This window comes from Ornithorhynchus anatinus, chromosome 3, assembly GCF_004115215.2.
Source record: "Ornithorhynchus anatinus isolate Pmale09 chromosome 3, mOrnAna1.pri.v4, whole genome shotgun sequence".
Classification (NCBI taxonomy): domain Eukaryota; kingdom Metazoa; phylum Chordata; class Mammalia; order Monotremata; family Ornithorhynchidae; genus Ornithorhynchus; species Ornithorhynchus anatinus.
In genome coordinates, this window is record NC_041730.1 from 80,807,746 (window position 1) to 80,830,777 (window position 23,032).

Sequence of the window (23,032 nt, forward strand, 5' to 3'; positions counted from 1 at the left end):
AAAATCCCCGGTGGAGAAGGGGCTCCCCAGAGGGGAGCGTCCCGGGCCGGGATCCGGCCGCCAAATCGGCTGGCCGTTGGCACACTGAGGAAAGGGCTCCGGGGGCCATGAGCAAGGACGGGACTCGCCCCTTGCCCCCACGGCCGCCGCAGCGTCCCAGGCGAGAAGTGGAGGGAGCGACCACGTGCCTCATTCGTTCATTCATTCAATAGTATTTAATGAGCGCTTACTATGTGCGCAGCACTGTACTGAGCGCTTGGAATGTCCAATTCGGCAACAGTTCGGCTCCCCCCGGAGCCCCTCGCCTCTCCCCATCCTCGCCTCTCCCTACCGGACAACCCCTCCTCCTCTCCTCACCTCTGCTCACATACTCGTCTCTCTCCTGGTGTCCCTCTCTTGGTTTCTCCCTTCTCCTCCTCCACCCAGCCGGGTCTCTGGCCCCTGGTCTCGCCCCTCTGGTCTCTCCCTCCTGGTGTCCCCCTCTTGATTATCCCCTCCTGGTCTCTCCCTCCTGATCTCCCCCTCCCTGTCTCTCTCTCCTGCTCTCCCCGATCCTGCGCTCCCCATCCCTGTCTCTCTCTCCTGGTGCCCCCCCCCCCCGCTGTCCCCCTCCATATCTCCCCGTCCCTGTCTCTCTCTCTCCCGATCTCCCGCTTCTTGCCTCTCCCTCCGTCTCCCCATCCCTGTCTCTCTCTCTCTCTCTCTCCCGATCTCCCCCTTCTTGTCTCTCCCTCCCGGTCTCCCCATCCCCGTCCCTCTCTCTCCCGATCTCTTCCTTCTTGTCTCTCCCTCCCGGTCTCCCCGTCCCTGTCTCTCTCTCTCCCAATCTCTTCCTTCTTGTCTCTCCCTCCCGGTCTCCCCGTCCCTGTCTCTCTCTCTCCCACTCTTCCCCTTCTTGTCTCTCCCTCCCGGTCTCCCCCTCCCTCTCCCTGTCTCTCTCTCCTGGTGTCTCCCTCCTGGTGTCTCCCTCCTGATCTCCCCCTCCCTGTCTCTCTCTCCTGCTCTCCCCCATCCTGCTCTCCCCGTCCCTGCCTCTCTCTCCTGCTGTCCCCACCCACCCTTGGTGTCCCCCTCCCTGTCTCTCTTCTCTCTCTCCTGATCTCCTCCTTCTGCTCTCCCCCATCCTGCTCTCCCCGTCCCTGCCTCTCTCTCCTGCTGTCCCCACCCACCCTTGGTGTCCCCCTCCCTGTCTCTCTTCTCTCTCTCCTGATCTCCTCCTTCTGCTCTCCCCCATCCTGCTCTCCCCGTCCCTGCCTCTCTCTCCTGCTGTCCCCACCCACCCTTGGTGTCCCCCTCCCTGTCTCTCTTCTCTCTCTCCTGATCTCCTCCTTCTGCTCTCCCCCATCCTGCTCTCCCCGTCCCTGCCTCTCTCTCCTGCTGTCCCCACCCACCCTTGGTGTCCCCCTCCCTGTCTCTCTTCTCTCTCTCCTGATCTCCTCCTTCTGCTCTCCCCCATCCTGCTCTCCCCGTCCCTGCCTCTCTCTCCTGCTGTCCCCACCCACCCTTGGTGTCCCCCTCCCTGTCTCTCTTCTCTCTCTCCTGATCTCCTCCTTCTGCTCTCCCCCATCCTGCTGTCCCCCTTCCCGGTCTGCCCCCTCCCCCGGTCCCCCCTCCTATCCTCTCCCTGCCCGCCCCCTCCTCCCTCCCTCCCTCCCTCCCTCTCTCCCCGGCGGAGGGTTTCGGATGTCCCAACCCCGCTTGACCCCCCCCGTCTCCCCGCCCCCCCCCCCCCTCCCCCCCCTCGCAAATAAGGACTGACCCGGGGAGGCGAAACCCCACCTCTAGCCCGTCACCGCGGACACCGAGGCTGCAGCCTCCAACCTGTCGGGCGCAGAGGCTCCGGCGGCCCGAGCGGAGCGTCCCCTCCGCCCCCTCCCCACCGGCACCCCCCTTGCCCCCCGAGGGCGTCCCGGCCTCTCCGGACCCTCGACGACCCTCCCGCTCCCCCCCCCCGCCCCCAGCGCCCCGGGCCGGTCCGAGCCGCCTCCCGGGCCTCGGCGGGCCGGGCTCTGCCCCGAGCGGGGGGGGGGCTCCTGCAGGGGGGCCGGGGGGGAGGGGGCGGGGGGGGACGACACGCACGCCGGGCCGAGGACCCCCCCCCCCCCTCCTCCCGGTGCCCCCCGGCCCCCCCCCCCCCTTCCGACCCCCTCCGTGCCCTCCGCCCGCCCCCGCTTGTCCCGGCCCGGCGGGGGGCGCTGGGCCGGGGCCGCAGGATTAGAACGCGGCTCCGGGGCGGGCGAGGGGCCAGACGGACGGCCGTCCGGGGGTGGGGAGGGCGGGCGGTCCGACGGGCTCAGGGCCGGGGGGAGGTGGCGGCGGCCCGGAGGTATGGATGTCGCCGCCGCCGCCGCCGCCCGGGACCGGAGGGCCAGGACCGGCCGCCGCCCCGCCCGGCCCCCCGCCCGCCGCCGCGCCCGCCGGCCGGCCGGCCTCCCCCGGCGGGCATGGGCCGGACGCTGACGGCCCTCCAGGCGGGCCCCGCACGGCCGGGACCATGCGGGCGGGGACCCTGAAGCCCCGCGGGGCCGCCGCCCACCTGCCCCGCTGCTGCTGCTGCTGCTTCTTGCTGCTCTTCTTGGTGTCCTCGGTGCCCGTCACCTGCCGCCACCTGGGCCCGGGCGTGCCGCCCCCGGACGCCTCCAATTCCTCCCCCTCCTCCTCCTCCTCCTCCTCCTCGTCCTCCTCCTCCTCGTCCTCCTCCTCCTCGTCGTCGTCGTCGTCGTCGTCCCTCTCTCCGGCCGGCCTGGGCAGACACGTGCGGAGCTACAATCACCTCCAAGGAGACGTGCGCTGGAGGAAGCTCTTCTCCTACACCAAGTACTTTCTCAAGATCGAGCAGAACGGGAAGGTCGGCGGCACCAAGAAAGACAACTGTCCGTACAGTAAGTGACGCCTCCGACCGGACTCCCCCTCCGGCCCAACCTGTCTCCCTCCCCGCCGCCGGGACCCGACCGTTAATTTGCTTCTGGGAGGGGTTGGTTTGCCTTCTTCCAACCGGGGACCGCGCCGATGGAGGGGGCGGGGGGGGAGGGAAGGATCGATCGGGTGGAGATAAGGAGCGGGGTGCGGCGTACTGAGCGCCCCCCGTCTTCTAGCCATCCTCCATCCAAGCCCTCCTGAGGGGATCCGGCGGGAGGAGAGGCGGAGAGAGATGGGCAGAGGGGAGAGATGACGACGGAGAGATGAAATAGAGGAGTTAGAGAGAGATGATGAGAGGGAGAACAAAAATAGAGGGGATAGAGAGAGATGGAATGAGAAATAGAATGCGAGAGAGAATAGAGGGGAGAGGGAGAGATGGAATGAGAAATAGAATGGGAGAGAGAATAGAGGGGAGAGGGAGACAGAAAAGAGGGGATAGAGAGGTAGAATGAGAAAGAGAAGGAGAGAGAATAGAGGGGACGGAGAGAGAAAATAGAGGGGGCAGAGAGGTAGAATGAGAAATAGAAGGAGAGAGGATAGAGGGGACGGAGAGAGAAAATAGAGGGGATAGAGAGGTAGAATGAGAAATAGAAGGAGAGAGGAGAGAGGGGATGGAGAGGGGTGGGATGAGAAATCAAATGAGAGAGAGAGAATGAGAGAGAAGATAGAGGGGATAGAGAGATAGATTGAGAGATAAAATGAGAGAGAATGAGAAAGCAAAGAGGGGAGAGAGAGAATGAGAAATAAAATGAGAGAGAATCGAGGGAAGGGAGAGAGAGAAGATAGAGGGAGTAGAGAGCGATAGAATGAGAGTAGAGGGGATAGAGATAAAATGACAGAGAGAATAGAGGGGAGAAAGAGAGAAAAGAGGGGAGAGAGATAGAATGAGAGGGAAAGGAGAGAGGATAGCGAGATAGAATGAGAAATGAAATGAGAGAGAGAGAGAGAGAATAGAGGGGAGGAAGAGAGAGAGAAAATAGAGGGGAGAGAGATAGAAAGAGGGAGCGAGAGAGAGTAGAGAGGATAGAGAGATAGAATGAGAGAGAGAATGAGAGAGAGAGAGAATAGCGGGGATAGAGAGAGAGAGAGAGATAATGAGAGAGAGAATAGCGGGGATAGAGAGATAATGAGAGAGAGAATAGAGGGGGGAGAGAGAGAAAGAGAGAGAGAATAGAGGGGGGAGAGAGAGAAAGAGAGAGTTCCCTTTAGAGCCGTTATCTGCTCTCTCTTCCTCTCTAACCCTAATCTCTGCCCCCCGCCGCCCCCCCTTCTCCCGGTGCCAAAAGGATCAAGTAAACGTGCCGTGTTGATGGCAAAAAGACTACTTTAAAAGTTTGAAGCCGTCGACCCAATCTGAAAATAATTTCCCGCTGTCAGTGCTAGTGGTTTTACGGGAACTTTATTTGAGGGAGAAGTAAGTCGATTCTTCCACCGGCTGCCTCCCCCGACCCCCCCGCAACAACCTCTCAATATGAGTGAAAAACATTTTTCTGGTTTTGATTTTTTTTTGGGTCCCTCAAGTTTGTTTGAGTGATCGCAGTCCATGAAGTTAACTTTTAAGGCACCACTGCTGCTATTTGTCTTCTGCCTGCCTCCTTTCTGGTAATATGATGCTCATGTCTGCATTGTCAATAGCATATGTGCTGCTTTGTGGGGTCCCGTTGTAGTCTTTTCTTCTGAAAGCTCTCATATTGCACCACTCTCCTGCTCCAGTACTGTACACATCTGGGGCTGTATTCACACAGACCTCACACACATCTCATTGTCATTTCTTAAATTTTCAAAGTAAAAGTCGTAAGTGCTTCCATGGCTTTAGTTTATCCAAATGACTGAACCGTTCTCTTCGATACAAATTACGCTGTTTATGTCACCGCGTGTTATTTTGTTTCTTATTGTCAAGGGGAGAGGGGACTGTGAGCTTTTTTTTTTTAAGGGGAGAGGGGACTGTGAGCTTTTTCTTTCTTTAAGGCACTGTGGCTGTGACAAATTATTCACTCTTCTTCCTTGCCACTCAAGAAGTGGGATATATAAGTTCTTTTTAAGTACCGTAATTCTGTGTAACAGTTCACCGAATACAACAGACACTAAATCTAAACATTTTTATTGGCTACCTGTTTTTTCTCTTAATTCTTAAAGTGTGAGGAGCCTCTTTTTGGTGACTATAAGCATGCCTAGGGATATTTCAGCCACTAAACAGCTAAGGTAGCTAGAGGTGGCAACTTGCCCCGGTATCAGGTACCATTAAAATCGGGCTTGGCGGATAGTTTGATGTAAAGATGATTTTCCTTTTTAAGAAAAGATTCTTTAGAATATAGTTGAGAGGTTAGGTTTCTTTTTATTCCTCTTCATCCTCTGTTATTGTTTCAGTCGTCAAGACTATCAATGAGTTTTCATGTTTTACATAATGTTTCCTCCATAATTTTGTAGTTTTTGCTCTTTATAACACTAGAGGCGTCACGAGAGATTTCACTTTCCACGCGAGCCTTTTCTCTGACTCGAAGTGAGCTCAGATTATGTCACATCAGGGTGAAGGTCTTCTTCAGTGTGGAGGGTCAATAGGTTCCATTAGACGCTATTTATACTATCGACCGAAATTTTAATTTTTAACAACGATATTGTAGTTTTGCCCATTTAAGGATATGAAAAAATACTAACTGAAAATTGAGCAGGGCGTTAGAGGCGGACACACGCCCAGTGTTTTTCTTTTAGTTTGTCAACAATGAGTAGAGGATTTGTTAAAATTTGAATGGTGTTTATATTTAACAGAACTATCACCTCCAAACCACATCATACATGAAGTGAAAGGTTCAATTGTGCCATCGATACATTTTTGAACATGTCCTTATGATTTGATGCCTCAAGAATATAGCTTTGTTTCTGTAATCGTGCAGGATTCAGCTACTCATTTTTAGAAGTTAGCCACTCAAAGTATTCGAATGATTCATTTATATCTGCGTGGTCAGACTTGGGGGGGTACGTAATGTCCACCTGAGGAAAGGAATATATTCTGACGAAAATCTACAGGGGGGAAGATAAATTAGCATACTACTCAAAGGTTAGGAATACGTGCCGCTTAGGGTAATAATGTACATATGAAGTTGTCAACAGACCAGTGAACAGGAAAATGTTTTCAGGTGGTCATTTAATCTCACCGAGCTCTTGTTGTGCCAATGAAAACTTCTTTTTGAAAGGGTAAGGGGCCGTTAAATTATAAGAGTCTTAGAGTTTAGTTATTTCCGAGAACATCTGGATCCAGACACGACAAGTGAAAAGTAGAGGTTGTAAGACTGAACATTTCATATGTGGCTGTTTAATCAGAGCACTGCCATAATTTCCAGCTGGGCTGAGTCAGCTGAAGTGCCAGGTATCCTTAAGATATCGTCTAAAGGTTGTTTAATTTCATAGGAACAAACCTGCCTGCCTACAAGAGAGCCAGCCTGCTAGCCCACCAAATGGTAGCCTGTTAAATATTAGGGTGTCTAACCTCTGAAGAAGGATCCGCTCCTTATCCCAAACCACATTTCAGTAACATGTTCTTAAACAAGTAATTAATTATTCTCCATACTCAGGCTGACTTTTGAGATTTGTTTATTTGAAGATTAATTTTCTTCGTTACTTTTGACCCCGGTGATATTGCTGCTAGAAGCCAGATATATAGTAAAAGCTTATCTAAAAGGTTACAGGACTGCGATATGCTGAGTAATTAAACGCTGTATTCGTGGCTCCTTGCCTGTAGTATGCTCTCTAACAAACAGGAGAGAGGGAGACAGGCAGCAAAAGCATTATTTGTTTATTTAAACTTTTTTAGGGTCCAAGTGCAAAGAAGGGTAAAAACACCATAATAGTTCTGAACTTAGGGTACACGTTGACCTACAGAAAGACTCTGGGGGCAAATGTTGTCCAAGTCAAAGATAAATACACTAATTTGTAACCTTCCTTTTCTATACCTATAGGATAACAGGAGCGGAGATGATATATCTCTCTCCTGTCAGAAGTCTGGGAAAGCTTGCATAATTTAGAGTAGCTGTAGTGTATCTGTCACTAGATATGTGCAGGATAGTTTAGGTTTTGCTTTATCATTCCTTACATCTAGAGCTCTGCCCTTGAAATACTACCACTTAGCTCTAGTACTTGCCTCAGAGAAAGCCTGGTTACAGCTGCTAAGTCCCCTTGCCACCATGCCTGATAGGTCTGTTTCTCAAAGCAAGTAAAACAGCTGCAGGATTCTCTTGTGACTTAACATTTATAGAAAGAAAGTCCTAGCTAATGACAAGTATATCCCTAAAATCCTACCCTTGGCACAGCTAAGGAATACTTGAACTTTCCAAGCATGTGAAAATGCAAATTCCACAGGGGCTAGATATAGAGCTTATCTGGCTGGGTGGGAAAGTTAGTATTTGTCATTTGGGAGTTATTCTATAAACACCTGACTATAAAAGTAACTGTCCAGAACCCCTAATTTCTGCAAACTAGGAAGGTTCTCCTCAGCATGCCATTGGTGCTACAGTAAAACACTGGAAGAAACCCACTCATCCTCCAGCTTTGGAGAAAATGTTTACTTTGGTAGGGAGATATGAGGGGCTTCATTCCCCTCTCTCCCTCCAATCCCCCCCACCCCCACATTTTCACAAGGCAAATAACTTCAAATTTAATGGAGCTCGGAGGAAACATGATGGTAATGATGATGTGTGAGGGTTTACCCATCATTCAGTCAGTCAATCCATCACATTTATCAAGTGCTTACTCCGGGCAGAGCGCTGTACTAAGAGCTGGGGAGAGTACAACACAAGAGCATTGGTAGACACATTTCCTGCCCACAATGAGTTTTCAGTCTAAGGACTACCCCTCCTTTGCCTTCTGCCTTCCCGCGAGATCTGAAGTTTATATACGCTTCAAAAGTAAGGGAGAATCAAGCTTAGAAAGAAGCATTCTTCTGAAAAGCTTTTCTCATTTTTTGATAGCATGATTTTGAGAGAGTTTGTAAAAGAATGCCCCAGCAGTATAGATGCACGTCAATCTTACTCTGTTGAGAGTCATTAGGAAAACATGGCTATTTGAGAAAAATCCACTAATTTCATTGTCTATAGTAATTGTTTACAGCTGACAACCCCATATTTAATCGTTCCCAGGCATAATAAAATCATTTGACTTGATTGTGACTACTAGTGTGGAATCAGAATAAGAGAATAGAACACTGGCTCAGTACGCTTCTTCTCTATAAGGCTGTGCCAAGACATCGGATAAAGCAAGTTTTTAACTCCTTCAGGCTGAGGTTACAAATCAAACAATACCCCCGCGCTCGCCGTGGTTTTATGTTTTTTTTTTTCTAGGAACAAATGTGCTTGCCTTTTTTTCTTTTTCATCCAGACTACAGCTTACCACTTTACTAAGAAAACACTATTAAGGAAAAATGGGAAATCCTACAACGGCTCCTAGTAAATATACTTTCTTTTTTTAAAAGAGAAGCGATTTATTTTAATGGTTTTAACTTGGATTTCGTTTAAGGCCTAGTAGTTTCTAAAGTTCAGTTACATAATTTATAACCATCGGGATCCAAACGTGAGCACCGAGGATTTATGAATGTGGAAGGTATGGTATTATTTAATGTCTTCATGACACTGTCCTGTTACCTTCACTGCATTCCCTCTGTGTGGACCCTCCACATTGATAGCTTTATCATAAATCCATTAAAAACATACAGTTGGGAAGAGTCTTCTCTTCCGAAGCCTGATTTATAGCCACTCACTACAAGATGCCCAGGAACCCAGTTGTGGGGATCAGCATTGCTGAGAGAAGAACAGGTCAGGAAAAGGATGAGAATTCTTAAAATAGTCATCTGATTCTCAGTTCTATCACCACAAGGGACTACATCTGTGATTTAAAATCAGGTGTTTAAAAATGATCATGGCTGCCAAGGTCCAAGGGACTTGAATGTCTACGCGCTGGAATGTATACGCACTTACGTATATACTTAAGGAAAAATTTTTCTTTTGTACCTTCTTTCTTTTCGGGCTTTCCCTTCCCAAATAGTAATCCGGGGTCAGAAAATCTGGAGAATAAAGACTTTCCACTACGTAGGCTTTAATGTTTTAAAATCCTGCTGATAAAACCTAATTGAAAATATTCAACACCTTTATGAAGAAAAATAAGACCTCCTCTTTTAAGTCATATGGTTTGAGGGAATTTGTCAAAGAGTGCCCCAGAAGTCGACATCCTGCTTACAGATAGCTTCATCTGCTCTTGAGCCTTATCCCATTGGAAATGATTCAGGCACTTTTTAAAATTGTTTTTAGCTCTGAAATTTGTCAACATTAGTGGATGATGTTCGTGAGATAGAACTGAGTTAATAATGGTATTTATTAAGTGTTTATTATGTACCAGGTATTATGCTGCTAAGTACTGAGGTACTGAGTGAAAGAGAGAAAAATCAGACAAAGTGATACACATAGTTCTCTCCAGTACATTATGAATTATTTTGATCCTTGACAGAAGAACCATGGATTCTCCTTGAAGAGTGCAGCTCAGATGCACTCTTGAGCCTTCTTTTCTACATTTGGGAACTTGTTCTAAAATTACCTTTCAACGGCCACAAGTGCATCGGATCATCCTTACCCTGACAGAAGTCCTCCTTTTAGACAAAAGGATCTTCTGAATGAATGTGTTATACTTTTGAACAATTCAGATGCTTTCATTCAGTGGGATTTATTTTATTACTCTTTGAGGGCGAAGATCAAGCCTAGCAATTCTTTTATATTGTACTCTCCCCAACGCTTAGAACAGTGCTCTGTACACATTAAGCACTCAGTAAATACTGTTGTTGGATTGATTCAGTACACTAGGATAATATCTTTTCATAGTTGTGGTTGCTTTGCTTGCTTTTATTCACAGGTAGCATATGTCGATACAACCTAGCCAAAGAAAGAAGACATTATGGGTAGGAAAGTAATCTTATTCTCAGGAAGCCATCAGTGTCTATAAGCCACTAAATTCATCACAAAGGAAAATGATCGGCTTTAAAAAATCCGTTTAAAATTAAGTCTTTAATTTGTACAGGTTTTACACAAATAGAAAGTTTCAAGATAGCTAAATGGGAGCCAGGTCTCAACTAAATAATGGCTTTAAAGACTCCCCTGCTTTAAATTGGGTCGCTTGTGTTCCTTCTTTGAACACAATCTTCTAATTGGAACAATAAATCAAAGAAGACAGTCAGAGTAGATTCCCATGTAAGGTGGACCACTGGGCAGTGCCGTTTTACTGCTACTAACACGTGCATCCAATTACTGCTTGATAGATTCATAGTGTGGGCAGTAAAGCATTGCCGTATTTTATAGTTAACCTAATAATTCTTCAGTCCAAATCTGTCCATTTATCAGGCATAATCTATCACTATGCATGTTTATAGCCCCAAGGAGGAATTTTCACACAATTGGACATCCTTCAGCAAAATGAATGATGAAATTTTTAAAAAATCCATAGTCTTCCATTTTTCATGAGACAAATGGCAAAATATTTATCAAGTTGGAGTACACTCAACCGTAAACAGACTCAAGTCACTCTTGTCTTCCAAGGCCATCAAGTTTGTTTTGCAAGAACTAATAATGATAATAATAATGTTGGTATTTAAGCACTTACTATGTGCTGAGCACTGTTCTAAGCACTGGGGTAGATATAGGGTAATTGGGTTGTCCCACGTGAGGCTCACAGTCTTAATCCCCATTTTACAGATGAGGTAACTGAGGCACCGAGAAGTGAAGTGACTTGCCCAAAGTCACACAGCTGACAGGTGGTGGAGCCGGGATTAAGACCCATGACCTCTGACTCCTAAGCCCGGGCTCTTTCCACTGAGCCACGCTGCTTTACTCCAAGATTGAAAATGTAATTTAGTCATTTTAAATACTAGTTGAGCCCACGCCTGTCTCCTACACAGAGAAAGATTAGGTTCCTAAATCCTAATTGAGACAATTAATTAATTGTAAATCCTACTAGAGATGATGTTCTTCAGGAAGGTGTCCCTTCTCCTCTCCCCATCTCCACCTCCCTCCCTCCTGTACATAGCTGGCACGTGACATTCTTGAATAGGTCATGCTTTGGGAAGTCAAGGCTCTTGTGAAGGTGCACAAGAAGGTCTAAAATTAAATCTTCAGCAACCCACCTTCTACAACAAAGCCTCGGGGAATGAGAAATTGCTTAGCTTCCAGGCTCCTGGCAGTTGTTTTTTATTTGTAAAGGTTTCAAAGGATGGCAAATCACAAATTTCATCAATAGCTTGGTAGTGTTATTCTGTATAGAATGTTCTTGTGAATAATGAGAGGTTTTTTTGTTGTAACTTAAGCCCATGTTTTCTCATTCTGCTCTATATGTATTCTCTGACTCTCTTCCTAGGACTCATTATTTTAAGATTTTTTTATCATCATTATCAATTACTTTATTTCCTTAGCACTTATTTTGTTCTGAACACTGTATTAATGCTGGGTTAGATATAAGATGAACAATTAAGATGTTGAAATTCAAATCTAGGGTAATTAATACTGTATCTGAAGATCTAAATCTGAGAGTTACTGATGTAAACCTTATACTACCACTTGTACAATTTGTCCTATTTAACAATAGTCAGTGTTTTAGCACATCTGAGACTATAACCACCCAGATTTTCAAGAAGCAGAATTAAAATAGCATATGCGGGAAATGGTAACAATTAGCGCATTGGTTTTATATTTTGGTAACAATTTAGGATCTAAATTCTTCATTATTCTCACTATTTTTATTATCCTTGAGAGTAAGCCGGCAAATATCCCTATTCTAGGCATGGCAGAAAGGTTCCTAAACCAAGGAAGTTCAATGCATCAAGAGACACACCTGATCCATGAGGTTAGATAAATATGAGAAAATCCATTATCTTTGATAGTCAAAATGGGTGAATTTCTTGAGTAAAGTTGTTTTAGTGGAAGACGATGTAAGCACTTGCCTTACAGAAAAATCTACTGGGAAGGTGGCTATAAGTGAAAAAGGAGGGAAGACAACATGTCAAGGAAGTCAGAAATAGAGGAGAGGTGGAAGAAACGAAGAAGAGAGAATAAAGGACAGCTATGTAGCAGGTATTCAATCAGGCAGTGATAGAGTTCTTAACCCTGGAGCCCGGAGGAAAAGGACTTTCAATTTAATTTAAAAAAAAATTCAAGATTCTTGAACAATGGAGGCCTCTAGAATGATACTGGGTAAGCACTTACTATGTGCCAAACACCGTTTTAAGCACTGGGATAAATACAAGATAAACCGGTTGGACACAGTCCCTGTTCCCCATGGGACTCACACACAGTCCCTGTCCCCATGGGAGTCACACTCTTAATCCCCATTTCACAGATGAGGTAACTGAGATTCAGAGAAGTTAAGTGACTTGCCCAAGGTCACACAGTAGACATGTGGTGGATCCAGGATTAGAATCCACATCCTTCTGACTTCCAGGCCTGTGCTCTATCCACTAAACCATGCTGCTTCTGGAAGCAGAGAGGACCCAGGTTGGGGAATTTGGGTTTGGATAAAGAGATAACTGATGACATAATGATCCCAAGGAGAGTGACAAAATAACTAAGAAGCCTAAATGGGCATTCCAGATGTAACCAGGTTGTTTTCCCAGTTGAGCAAAGGAAACAGCTGCCCTGGGCTTTCTCCTTCCAGGACCTGGAGCTTCTGCTGAAGGAAAATCCAGACTTGTCTCCACTAGGTCACTGTTGAATCATATTGTTTGAGATTATGCTCTACCATGTCTTAAAAATAGCCTATCTGCCTTCTGTGATTTTGGATGCTTTGTTTCAGTTCACCATAAAGCATCTTCTTGGGTATCCTGCTATCATCTATTTTCTTCTCACCAGCACTAAGACTTGTATTATAATGAGGGTAGCCTCAGTGTTGATGTGCTAATTGTAATCCTGGACCTTAAGGTTGATGAACCAGTTATACCATCAGAGAAACACATCCATCACAAACACTAACTGAGGGAAACTTGCAGATGTGGCATAAACGTTACAAGGATTTTCTTAACATATTGAAGACAAGGCTTTTTGAAGCTGAGCTGTCTTCTGATTTTTGAAGATGTTCCTATCTCAGTGGACACCATGGTAAATAATAAAGCACCCAGATCTGATGGGTTTCCAGTCACAACCCAAGGAAAGGTCATATTCTTCAGGCATTTGCAAGAATGCTTTGACAAACTTTGGGGTTGTAAAGAAATGCCATAAGATTCTTAAGTTGTCACCCTAAACCGCTGTTTCCAGAGGACAAGTGAGAGAGCTAGCTTCAATAATAATAATAATAATAATAACAATGATGGTATTTGTAAGCACTCACTGTATGCCAAGCACTCCCTGTTCTAAGCGTTGGGGGGGATACAAGGTAATCAGGTTGTCCCATGTAGGGTTCACAGTCTTAATTCCCATTTTACAGAGGAGGGAACTGAGGCACAGAGAAGTTAAGTGACTTGCCCCAAGTCACACAGCTGATAATATTACTGAGCTGTAACTCATTACTTTGCTTTACCAGAACACCCTGGTTGAAACCCTTCTGGAAAGGCAAGTGAAGGGTATAGTTGGCCAGACCCTTCCCCAGTGGCAGTGCAAGCATAGCTCAAGAAGCCATGTGGCCCTGTGGAAAGAGAATGGACCTGGGAGAGCCTGAGTTCTATTCCTGGCTCCACTATTTATCTACTTTGTGACTTTCGATAAGTCACTTAACTACTCTGTGCCTCAGTCACTTCATCTTGTAAAATGGAGATTGAGACTGTGAGCCATAGATGGGGCAATTGGTATCTACCCTGGTGCTTAGGATAGTGTAATACATACCGTTAAAAAAAAAGCACAGCAGACATAGTATTTGTTGCATGACAGGTGTATGTAGAAGATATATAAGTACTGAATTAGTAAAATATCACAGAAGTGAAATTAATTAATCAATCAATATTATTTATTGAGCCTTATTGTATGCAAACCACTGTTGTAAATGTTCAAGAGAGTGCAATTGACTCTCTTACAGTTAGTGAATGGCACTTTTACAGTAAACCTAGTCTCTGGCAATTGCAGAAAAAATGTGGCTGCTTAGAGAAAGTCACTGAACTCTTTCACTGAGCTTTTCTCATCACCATCAGGCGATGAGATATAGTGGTGGTGATGGAATCTCCCTTTGTAAATAAAGGGTGAGTGTTGGGCCAATCATGGAGACTTCTGGACAGAGAACTGTCATTAAAGAATTGATTAGTGCATCAATTGTTTGTTTGCATAGTGTGACACTCTTTCTTCTCTCTGTTTCCCAAGTGGGCAGTGGGTGCAACAAGCAAGAAGTAGGCAGGCGTGCTGTACATTTCAAAGTGCATATAAGTGCCCCAGACCTTAGTGCTATTTCCAAATTCTGCTACTCAGAGAGCTTGGGATAGGCAAACATAGAAAATTGAATCAAGAAGATCAGAATAACTGGTCGGGGACTGACAGAGTACAGGAAAGAAAGCCTCATACCAAACTCAGCGACTACCAACCTGTACAGTAATCGATTTTTGATATGTGTATCTGCTTCAGGAGGCACATCTAGCTTCTCTAACACTGACATCTTCAAAGCCTAAGTTAATATGGACCTATATTAAACTGTTTTTTGTTTTCAAAGATGATGCTGAGGATGAGAGTTTATCCATGTGGATTTTAGGTGTGTCTGAGAGGATTTGGAAATCCTCTCAGACACAGTTCATTCCGCATGTGAGCACACAAAGATAGTTCCTTACCAGTCTGTTGTCTTGAGATTTGCTGCACCTCTTGCTCTTTTCAAGGTTGGGTGTTCTGAGTGTAGGGTTCATACATAACCTCTCTCTGCACATAGAAGGCCCTCAGAAAATATTATTGATTGATTGATTATGGTCAGATCATAAACTCTGATAACTTTATGGAGTGGTTCGTAAACATCTGTGTGCCTATTTATGTCATTGGTTTCAGAATATTCATCAAGATAAAGGAGGTCTTATCTGACTATCTCAAACACTTGCAGTGATACTAATAGACTTTTTATTGTATTTGTTAAGTGCTTACTCTGTGTCAAACACTGTTCTAAGTGCTGAGGTAGGTACAGGTCAATTAGGTTGGATACAGTCTCTGTCCTTCATGGATCTCATAGTCTGTGTAGGAAGAAGAACAGGACTTGAGTTGGAAGAGTTTCCCAGCGAATCAGAAGAATGTTCAAAACCTACTAATATGGTCTCTTGTGAGAACCAGAGTGGCTTGGAGGAAAGAGGATGGCCCCAGGGGTCAGAGGACCTGGGTTCTATTCCCAGCTCTGCCATTTGTATGCTGTGTGTCCTTGGGGAAGTCACTTAATTTCTCTGGGCCTCAGTTCTCTCATATGCAAAATGGGGATCCAGAACCTGTTCTCCTTCCTACTAAGTCTGTGAGCCCCATGTAGGACCTGATTATCTTGTATCTATCCTCACACTTAATAAAGTGCCTGACACACAGTAAGTGCTCAACAAATACTATTTTATTATTATTATTATTATTTCATCTTCAAGTGTACTGGCATATAATAGTTCAACAGTCCCAAACCTATGCCCCAGTCCTAGTTTGCTCCACTGACCAAAGGAAAAGAGTCATTAAGGGCAACTTCCATTCTGATTTGACTGACCATATTTGGGATTGTCCTAAAGGCTCTGGTAAAAACTACGGCAAGAAGATTGTGATTTAGATCATATTGAGACAGCTCTTCATCATAGTTAGGCATCATGCCCTCTTCTTAATTGCAGGTTTCTGGATAGAATGCCATCAGATCCATTGGTAACTTCCTCAAAAGTGGAACTTAGTGCCTTTACGTTTTGACTCATCCTCTAGTCTTTGTAGGTCTTCTCCTCGTCCTCTGGTTTGATAAGTAGGAATTGAGAGAAGTTGCTAATGCATTTTTGGGTTCGTGCAAGCAGTTTTTTGTTTTTTTTTTAATCTGACTTGCTTTCAGTGAAGGGATACACAGTAGTAGCAATAGTATTTTGTAAGTGCTTGCAGTGTACTCAGTGCTAGGAAAAAATATACAGGTAGGGATTAGACAAGACTATTGGACATGGTCTCTGTCTCTTGGAGGGCTCACAAGTATCTCTGAAGCGTGTCCATTCTTGGTTTTTCTTGGTATTTTAATAATAATGTTGGTATTTATTAAGCGCTTAATATGTGCAGAGCACTGTTCTAAGTGCTGGGGTAGATACAGGGTAAATCAGGTTGTCCCACATGAGGCTCACAGTCTTAATCCCCATTTTACAGATGAGGCACCAAGAAGTTAAGTGACTTGCCCAGAGTCACACAGGTGACAAATGGCAGAGCCGGGATTCGAACCCCAACCTCTGACTCCCAAGCACGTGCTCTTTCCACAGAGCTACACTGCTTCTCTAGCTGGGTTCCTTGTTCCGGTGGGGCTTGCCACATATTTCCATAGTTGCAGGTATCATCCTGCTCTAGCAGCTTGACATTAAGCACTTTTGAGGGTTTGGTTGCCACATTTTGATCTTGTCTTCTCTTATGCTGTCAAGTTGTCTCTGAACCATTGTGATGCCATGGACACATCTCTCCCAGAATGCCCCACCTCCATCTGCAATCATTCTGGTAGTGTGTACACAGAATTTTCTTGGTAAAAATATGGTACATTTTGATAATTGTATGTATTCCTACCACAGGTTTGAAGGGTGTTGGACAATCGTTTGACTTAATCAGCAACTAGCAAGATTCTTAATGATCCATGTATATTTCATTACTGTGTGGCAGAAGGAGGAGGATATAATAAATGAAATGACTTTGTTAAGACCTGGAGCTCCTTGATGGCATCTTATTTAGGAGGAAGAGGATGGTGCTGGCAATTGCAAGCTTATGTTTGGCACGTGCTCTAAACAGGGGTAGAGACCACTGTCATTTAGCTTTCCAATCCCATGCGGTCTGAAGACTCTTTTCCACGTTTTTCCACATTTTGACGTTGCTACCCACCCATGTGTTGAAATCTCTCATGATGACCAGCTTGTGAGATTTTGTTCCACTGCATTAAAGCTGCCCAGACCCTGCCCCCTTAACAAGCAAAACAGGAATAGAATGTGCTGTAAACTCTATGTACAGTGAGGTTGAGTTAATATGGTGGCATGAACCTTAATTTTGGAATTTCCTGGTATTAAAACCTTAGCTGGAATGTTACATTAATGCAGTGTTTCCATTTCATTTTCTTTAGAGAGGGGCTCTGCAAAGGAAAAAAAGAAAGCAGAGAATGGGGGTGAGGGGTGGGGGTCGACATAGGGAAATAGGGGGATGCAAAATGTATCAAACTTGCCAGACTTAAAGTTTAGCCAGAACTAGCACCACTGTTTTGGCCCCACATAGTCATTTAATTATTAATCAAATATGTAGCCTCCAGCAGGTAAACTGTGAGACTGTAAGCTCCTTGAGGGCAGGGATCGTATCTACCAACTCTACTGTACTGTACTCTTCCAACCTCTTAGTACAGTGCTCTGCACACAGGAAGTACTCAGAAAATGCCACTGATTGATTGAGTTGCTGGTTCAAAACTGTCTCACACTGAAAAGGAATGAGAAGTGTCACTTGAGGCTCTGCTGACACCATTTCCATTGACTTCTGGACCTTGCCCTTCTGGTCTTTGTCTTGCCCTGAGAACAGAGAGAGCCTTAGCTAAGGTTTGAGCTTCAGGACATCTCTGCCTGGATGTCTTGCTGACACCTCAGATTCAACATGTCCAAAATGATCTCCTTCTTGCCAAATCCAATGGCCTCTACTCCATCCTACTTCCTCTCAACCTCTCAGCTGTCTTTGACATCGTCAACCACCCGATTCTCCTGGAAACATATCCAGCCTCGTCTTCATCGACACTGTCCTCTCCTGGTTCTCCTCCTATCGCTTTGGCTGCTCATTTTCAGTCTCATTTGCGGACTCCTCCTTTGCCTCCCATTTCCTAATTGTGGAAGGCCCTGAAGGTTTGGTTCTGGGTCTCCTTCTATTCTCCATCTACATTCATTCCCTTGAAGAACACATTCGCTCCCATGGCTTCAACCACCATCTCTATGCAGATGATTCCCAAATCTACATCTCCAGCCCTGTTCTTTCTCCTTCTCTGCAGTCTTGCATTTCCTACTGCCTAAAGGCATCTCTACTTGAATATCTTGCTGACACCTCAAATTTAAACATGTCTAAAACAGAACTCCTTATCTTCCGAGCCAAACCTTGTCCCCCTCCCTGATTTTCCCATCACTGTAGACAACACCATCATCCTTCCAGTCCCACAAGCCTGAAATCTTGGCGTTATCTTTGATTCAGCTCTCTCATTCAAGCCACATATTCAATCTGTCACTAAATCCTGTCGGTTCAACCTTCACAACATTGCTAAAATCTGCCCTTTCCTCTCCATCCAAATCGCTACTATGTTAATCCAAGCACTTATCCTATCCTGATTCCTTGCTCTCCTCCCTGCCTCATGTCTCTCTCCTCTCCAGTCCTTACTTCACTCTTCTGCTTGGATCATTTTTCTGTGAAAAGATTTAGCCCAAGGTTCCTCACTCCTCAAGATCCTCCAGTGGTTGCCCGTTCTCCTCTGCATCCAACAGAAATTCCTTCTCATCGACTTTAAAGCACTCAATCACTTTGCTCCCTCCTACCTCACCTCACTGCTCTCCTACTACAACCCAGCTGCACACTTTGCTCCTCTGGTGTCAACCTACTTTCTGTACCTCAATCCTACCTACCTCACCTCCAACCTTTTACCCACACCCTTTCTCTGGCCTGGAACACCCTCCCACTTCATATCTGACAATTACTCTCCCCACCTCAAAGCCTTATTGAAGGCATACCTCCTCCAAGGGGCCTTCCTTGATTAAGCCCTCATTTCTTCTTCTCCCACTCCCTTCTGCGTCGCGCTGATTTGCTTCCTTTATTCACACCCACCTCAACTCCACAATACTTATGTACAGATCCTTAATTCATTTATTTAGGGAACGTGTCTACCAACTCTGTCATATGGTACTCTCCCAAATGCTTAGTACAATGCCCTGCATACAGTAAGTGCTCAATAAGTACAATGAATTAATTGATTGATGAAGAGCTATCCATGTTTCCAAGCAAGTTTGCATGTCTGAATTAGCATTCAGCAACATCCGAGTCACAACATGGGCAAAGAATCATTTTCCCCCCTAGACTGTAAGCTCATTGTGGGTAGGAAACACATCTGCCAGCTGAACTCTCCCAAGGTCTTAGTATTGTTTTCTGCACATGGTAAGCGCTTATTACAAATGACTGATTCATAGATTGATGCTGTAGTTATCCACCTCCATCTATTCCTGGTAATAATGAACTCAATCACCAAGGGAATTTTTGCCTAAACTGCTGAAATATATTAGTAATCATTATTTCTCCCTGCAAATTTTCTGCATCAAGGAATAATAAAAAAGTGGTATAGGGAAGGAGTTATTGGTGGGTGTCATAGGAAATTTGTTGAACTTAAAAAACTGATGGATAAAACTTCCCCTTTTCCAGTATGCTTTTCTATTATTGACTGACAAAGCTTGCAGAGATGTTTTGACATTGAAAAAATATGAAATAGTTTGTCTTGCAAGTTAGTGAATCCTTTGCTTTCACAACCCATCTGCCCAATACGTGCACCCATACACTGCTGAATGAAATGCTTCTCCATCTCTAGTGCCATGACTTATTATTCGCTGACATTTCTTCCATTTTCCATATTCCATAATTTCTTTTATTTAGAATCACTGTCATTTGGACATTTATAATAAGGATCATTTGCAAACACGATCCACTGCTAAATGTTTCGTTGCAGAGGGAATGCTAGGCAAAGAGCAGTTTCTTCATAGATCAATTTACATAGTGCTGAATGCACTTGAAAAGTGAGCTCTTACTAAGAGAATGAGTGTTGATAGAGATGAAGCCTATGTCAGCCTTGCAGATAAACACCAGAAGTTTCAATCCATTATGTTTTCGAATGTCTACCTTTAACCCAAGCAATGCAGAGGTAGTAAAACAAATAGTCATGGATTTTCATTATCATCCTGGCCAGGATTGTTATTTTTTCTTATTTATTGGAAAGAGCACAGGAATACAAATCAAGAGGCCTAGGGTAATCGTTTAACGTCTCTGGGCCTCAGTTTACTCATCTGTAAAATTGGGATTAAATGCCTGTTCTCCCTCTCCCTTAGATTATTAACCCCACATTGACACAATCTCTGTCAATTATTGTATTGTATATCAGAGATTGTGTCTGACCTAATTGTATTTACCCCAGCCCTTAACACAGCACTGGCACATAGTAAGCGCTTAACAAATACCAGTGGTTTGTTTTTATTATTGTCATTAGATAAATAAATAATTATGGTATCTGTTATACACTTACTATGTGCCAAGCACTGATATTATTTCCCATGACAGCGGTGCCTTTTCCATCTGTGCTTGGAACAGGGCCAAATCATCATCTGCACATGGTACTTCCATACAGTAATAATAAATAACAGTTAAGGTATTAAGAGTTTACTATGTCCCAAGTGATGTAGTGAGCACTGGGCTAGATATGATACAATCAAATCAGACCTAATCCCAGTCCCACGTGGGGCTTACAGTCTAATTGGGAGGGAAAATAGGTATTTAACTCTCCATTTTACAGGTGAGGAAAGTAAGGCACAGACAAGTTAAGTGACTTGCCCAAAGTCACACAGCAGGCAAGTGGAAGAATGGGGATTAGAATTAATTCATACATTCATTCAATCATATTTATTGAGCGCTTACTGTGTGAAGAGCGCTGTACTAAGCGCTTGGAAAGTACAGTTCGGCAACAGATAGAAGCAATCCCTACTCAACAATGGGCTCACAGTTTAGAAGGGGGAGACAGACAACAAAATAAGTAGACAGGCATCGATAGAATCAAAATAGATAAATAGAATTATAGATATATATATATACATCATCAATAAAATAAATAGAATAATAATATGTAATTATAAATAGAATAATAAATATGTACAAATATGCACAAGTGTTGTGGGGCAGGGAATGGGGTAGAGCAGAGGGAGGGAGTAGGGGCAATGGGGAGGGGAGAAGGAGCAGAGGAAATGGGGCTCAGACTGGGAAGGCCTCCTGGAGGAGGTGAGCTCTCCGTAGGGCTTTGAAGAGGGGAAGAGAGCTAGTTTGGTGGATGTGAGGAGGGAGGGCTTTCCAGGTCAGAGGTAGGATGTGGGCCAGGGGTCGACGGCAGGACAGGAGAGAATGAGGCACAGTGAGGAGGTTAGTGGCAGAGGAGCGGAGTGTGCAGGCTGGGCTGGAAAAGGAGAGAAGGGAGGTGAGGTAGGAGGGGCAAGGTGATGGAAAGCTTTGAAGCCAAGAGTGAGGAGTTTTTGCTTCATATGAAGGTTGATAGGCAACCACTGGAGCTTTTTGAGGAGGGGAGTGAAATGCCCAGAGAGTTTCTTTAGGAAGATGATCCAAGCAGCAGAGTGAAGTATAAACTGAAGCAGGGAGAGACAGGAGGATGGGAGAACAGAGAGGAGGCTGATGCAATAATCCAGTCGGGATATGATGAGAGACTGTACCAACAAGGTAGCGGTTTGGATGGAGAGGAAAGGGAGGATCTTGGCGATGTTGTGAAGGTGAGACCGGCAGGTTTTGGTGATGGATCGGATGTGTGGGGTGAATGAGAGAGCGGAGTCAAGGATGACACCAAGGTTGCAGGCTTGTGAGACGGGAAGGATGGTAGTGCCGTCCACAGCGATGGAAATGTCAGGGAGAGGACAGGGTTTGGGAGGGAAGATAAGGAGTTCAGTCTTGGACATGTTGCATTTTAGGTGGCGGGCGGACATCCAGGTGGAGAGGTCCGGAAGGCAGGAGGAGATACGAGCCTGGAGGAAGGGAGAGAGAACAGGGGAGGAGATGTAGATCTGTGTGTCATCTGCATAGAGATGATAGTTGAAGCCATGGGAGTGAATGAGTTCACCAAGGGAGTGAGTATAGATGGAGAACAGAAGGGGACCAAGAACTGACCCTTAAGGAACCCCTGCAGTTAGAGGATGGGAGGGGAAGGTGTAACCCATGAAGGATTCTGAGAACGAAGGCCAGAGAGATAAGAGGAGAACCAGGAGAGGACGGAATCCTTGAAGCCAAGGTTAGATAGCATGTTGAGGAGAAGAAGATGGTCGACAGTGTCAGAGGCAGCTGAGAGGTCGAGGAGGATTAGGATAGAGTAGGAACCATTGGATTTGGCAAGAAGGAGGTCATTAGTGACCTTTGAGAGAGCAGTTTCAGTGGAGTGGAGGGGATGGAAGCCAGATTGGAGGGGGTCCAGGAGAGAATTGGAGTGGAGGAATTCGAGGCAGCGAGTGTAGACGACTCACTCTAGGAGTTTGGAAAGGAAGGGTTCCTTTCCAAATCCAGGCCTCCTGCTTTGAGGTACATGGTCCAGGCCACAAGTAGAACGAAGAGGCAAGTGGAGATGTCGAGGAGGATGGAGGTAATAGTTTGGGGCAGTCTGCTGATGTTTTGGAAAAGTACTCTCAGGCAAATTTCTCATGAACCAGAAAGTGCAAGTCCATTCAGCAGAGAGGAAACCACTATTTTAGAGGTAACTTAAAACACATGCTAATGCTACATACCCCATGGGTAGTAGAGAAGACTTGGCATGATTCTGCTATTGACTCCATTTTCAGTTCTCTATTGGGTGTTATTTTCTAGGGGGAAAGGAGGAAAAGCTTTCTTCTTTCCCCAGAGTTCTAGAATGACTTTCTCTCCTTTTGCTGTTTACAAGGAAAAACTGAGCTTACTGCACCGAATGACAATTGCGTAAATAAGCTCTTACAGAGAGGCAAGGCCTCTCCCTGCATCTTTCTTAACCACAGGAATTCGTGCCTGGGCGCTCCTTGTCCCAAAAACAGTGGCCAGGACTTAGCTCTCAGTGTGGTCATTTAAACTCCTAGTTAATTTTCCTGAGCTGAGAAGAGGGAGAAGAACTAGAGATGTTTCCTCCTGTGCTTTAGAATCAAACTGCTTTCTGTTTCTCATGCTTTCCTTTTGTCTAAGAACACTTCCTTCCTTCGGGAGATGAATCTTCGTATACTTCA

General features: G+C 45.3%; 1 protein-coding gene across 1 annotated transcript in view; it reads left to right on the forward strand.

The window, feature by feature from the left end:
- Nucleotides 1-2,470: 2,470 nt before the first annotated feature.
- FGF10 (fibroblast growth factor 10) overlaps nucleotides 2,471-23,032 on the forward strand; it is a 104,855-nt gene continuing 84,293 nt past the window's right edge. Inside the window, exon 1 of the mRNA XM_029059009.2 lies at nucleotides 2,471-2,882. Within this exon, the coding sequence (XP_028914842.1) occupies nucleotides 2,495-2,882 (388 nt within the window). The 5' untranslated portion in view covers nucleotides 2,471-2,494. The remainder of the gene's footprint in view (nucleotides 2,883-23,032) is intronic.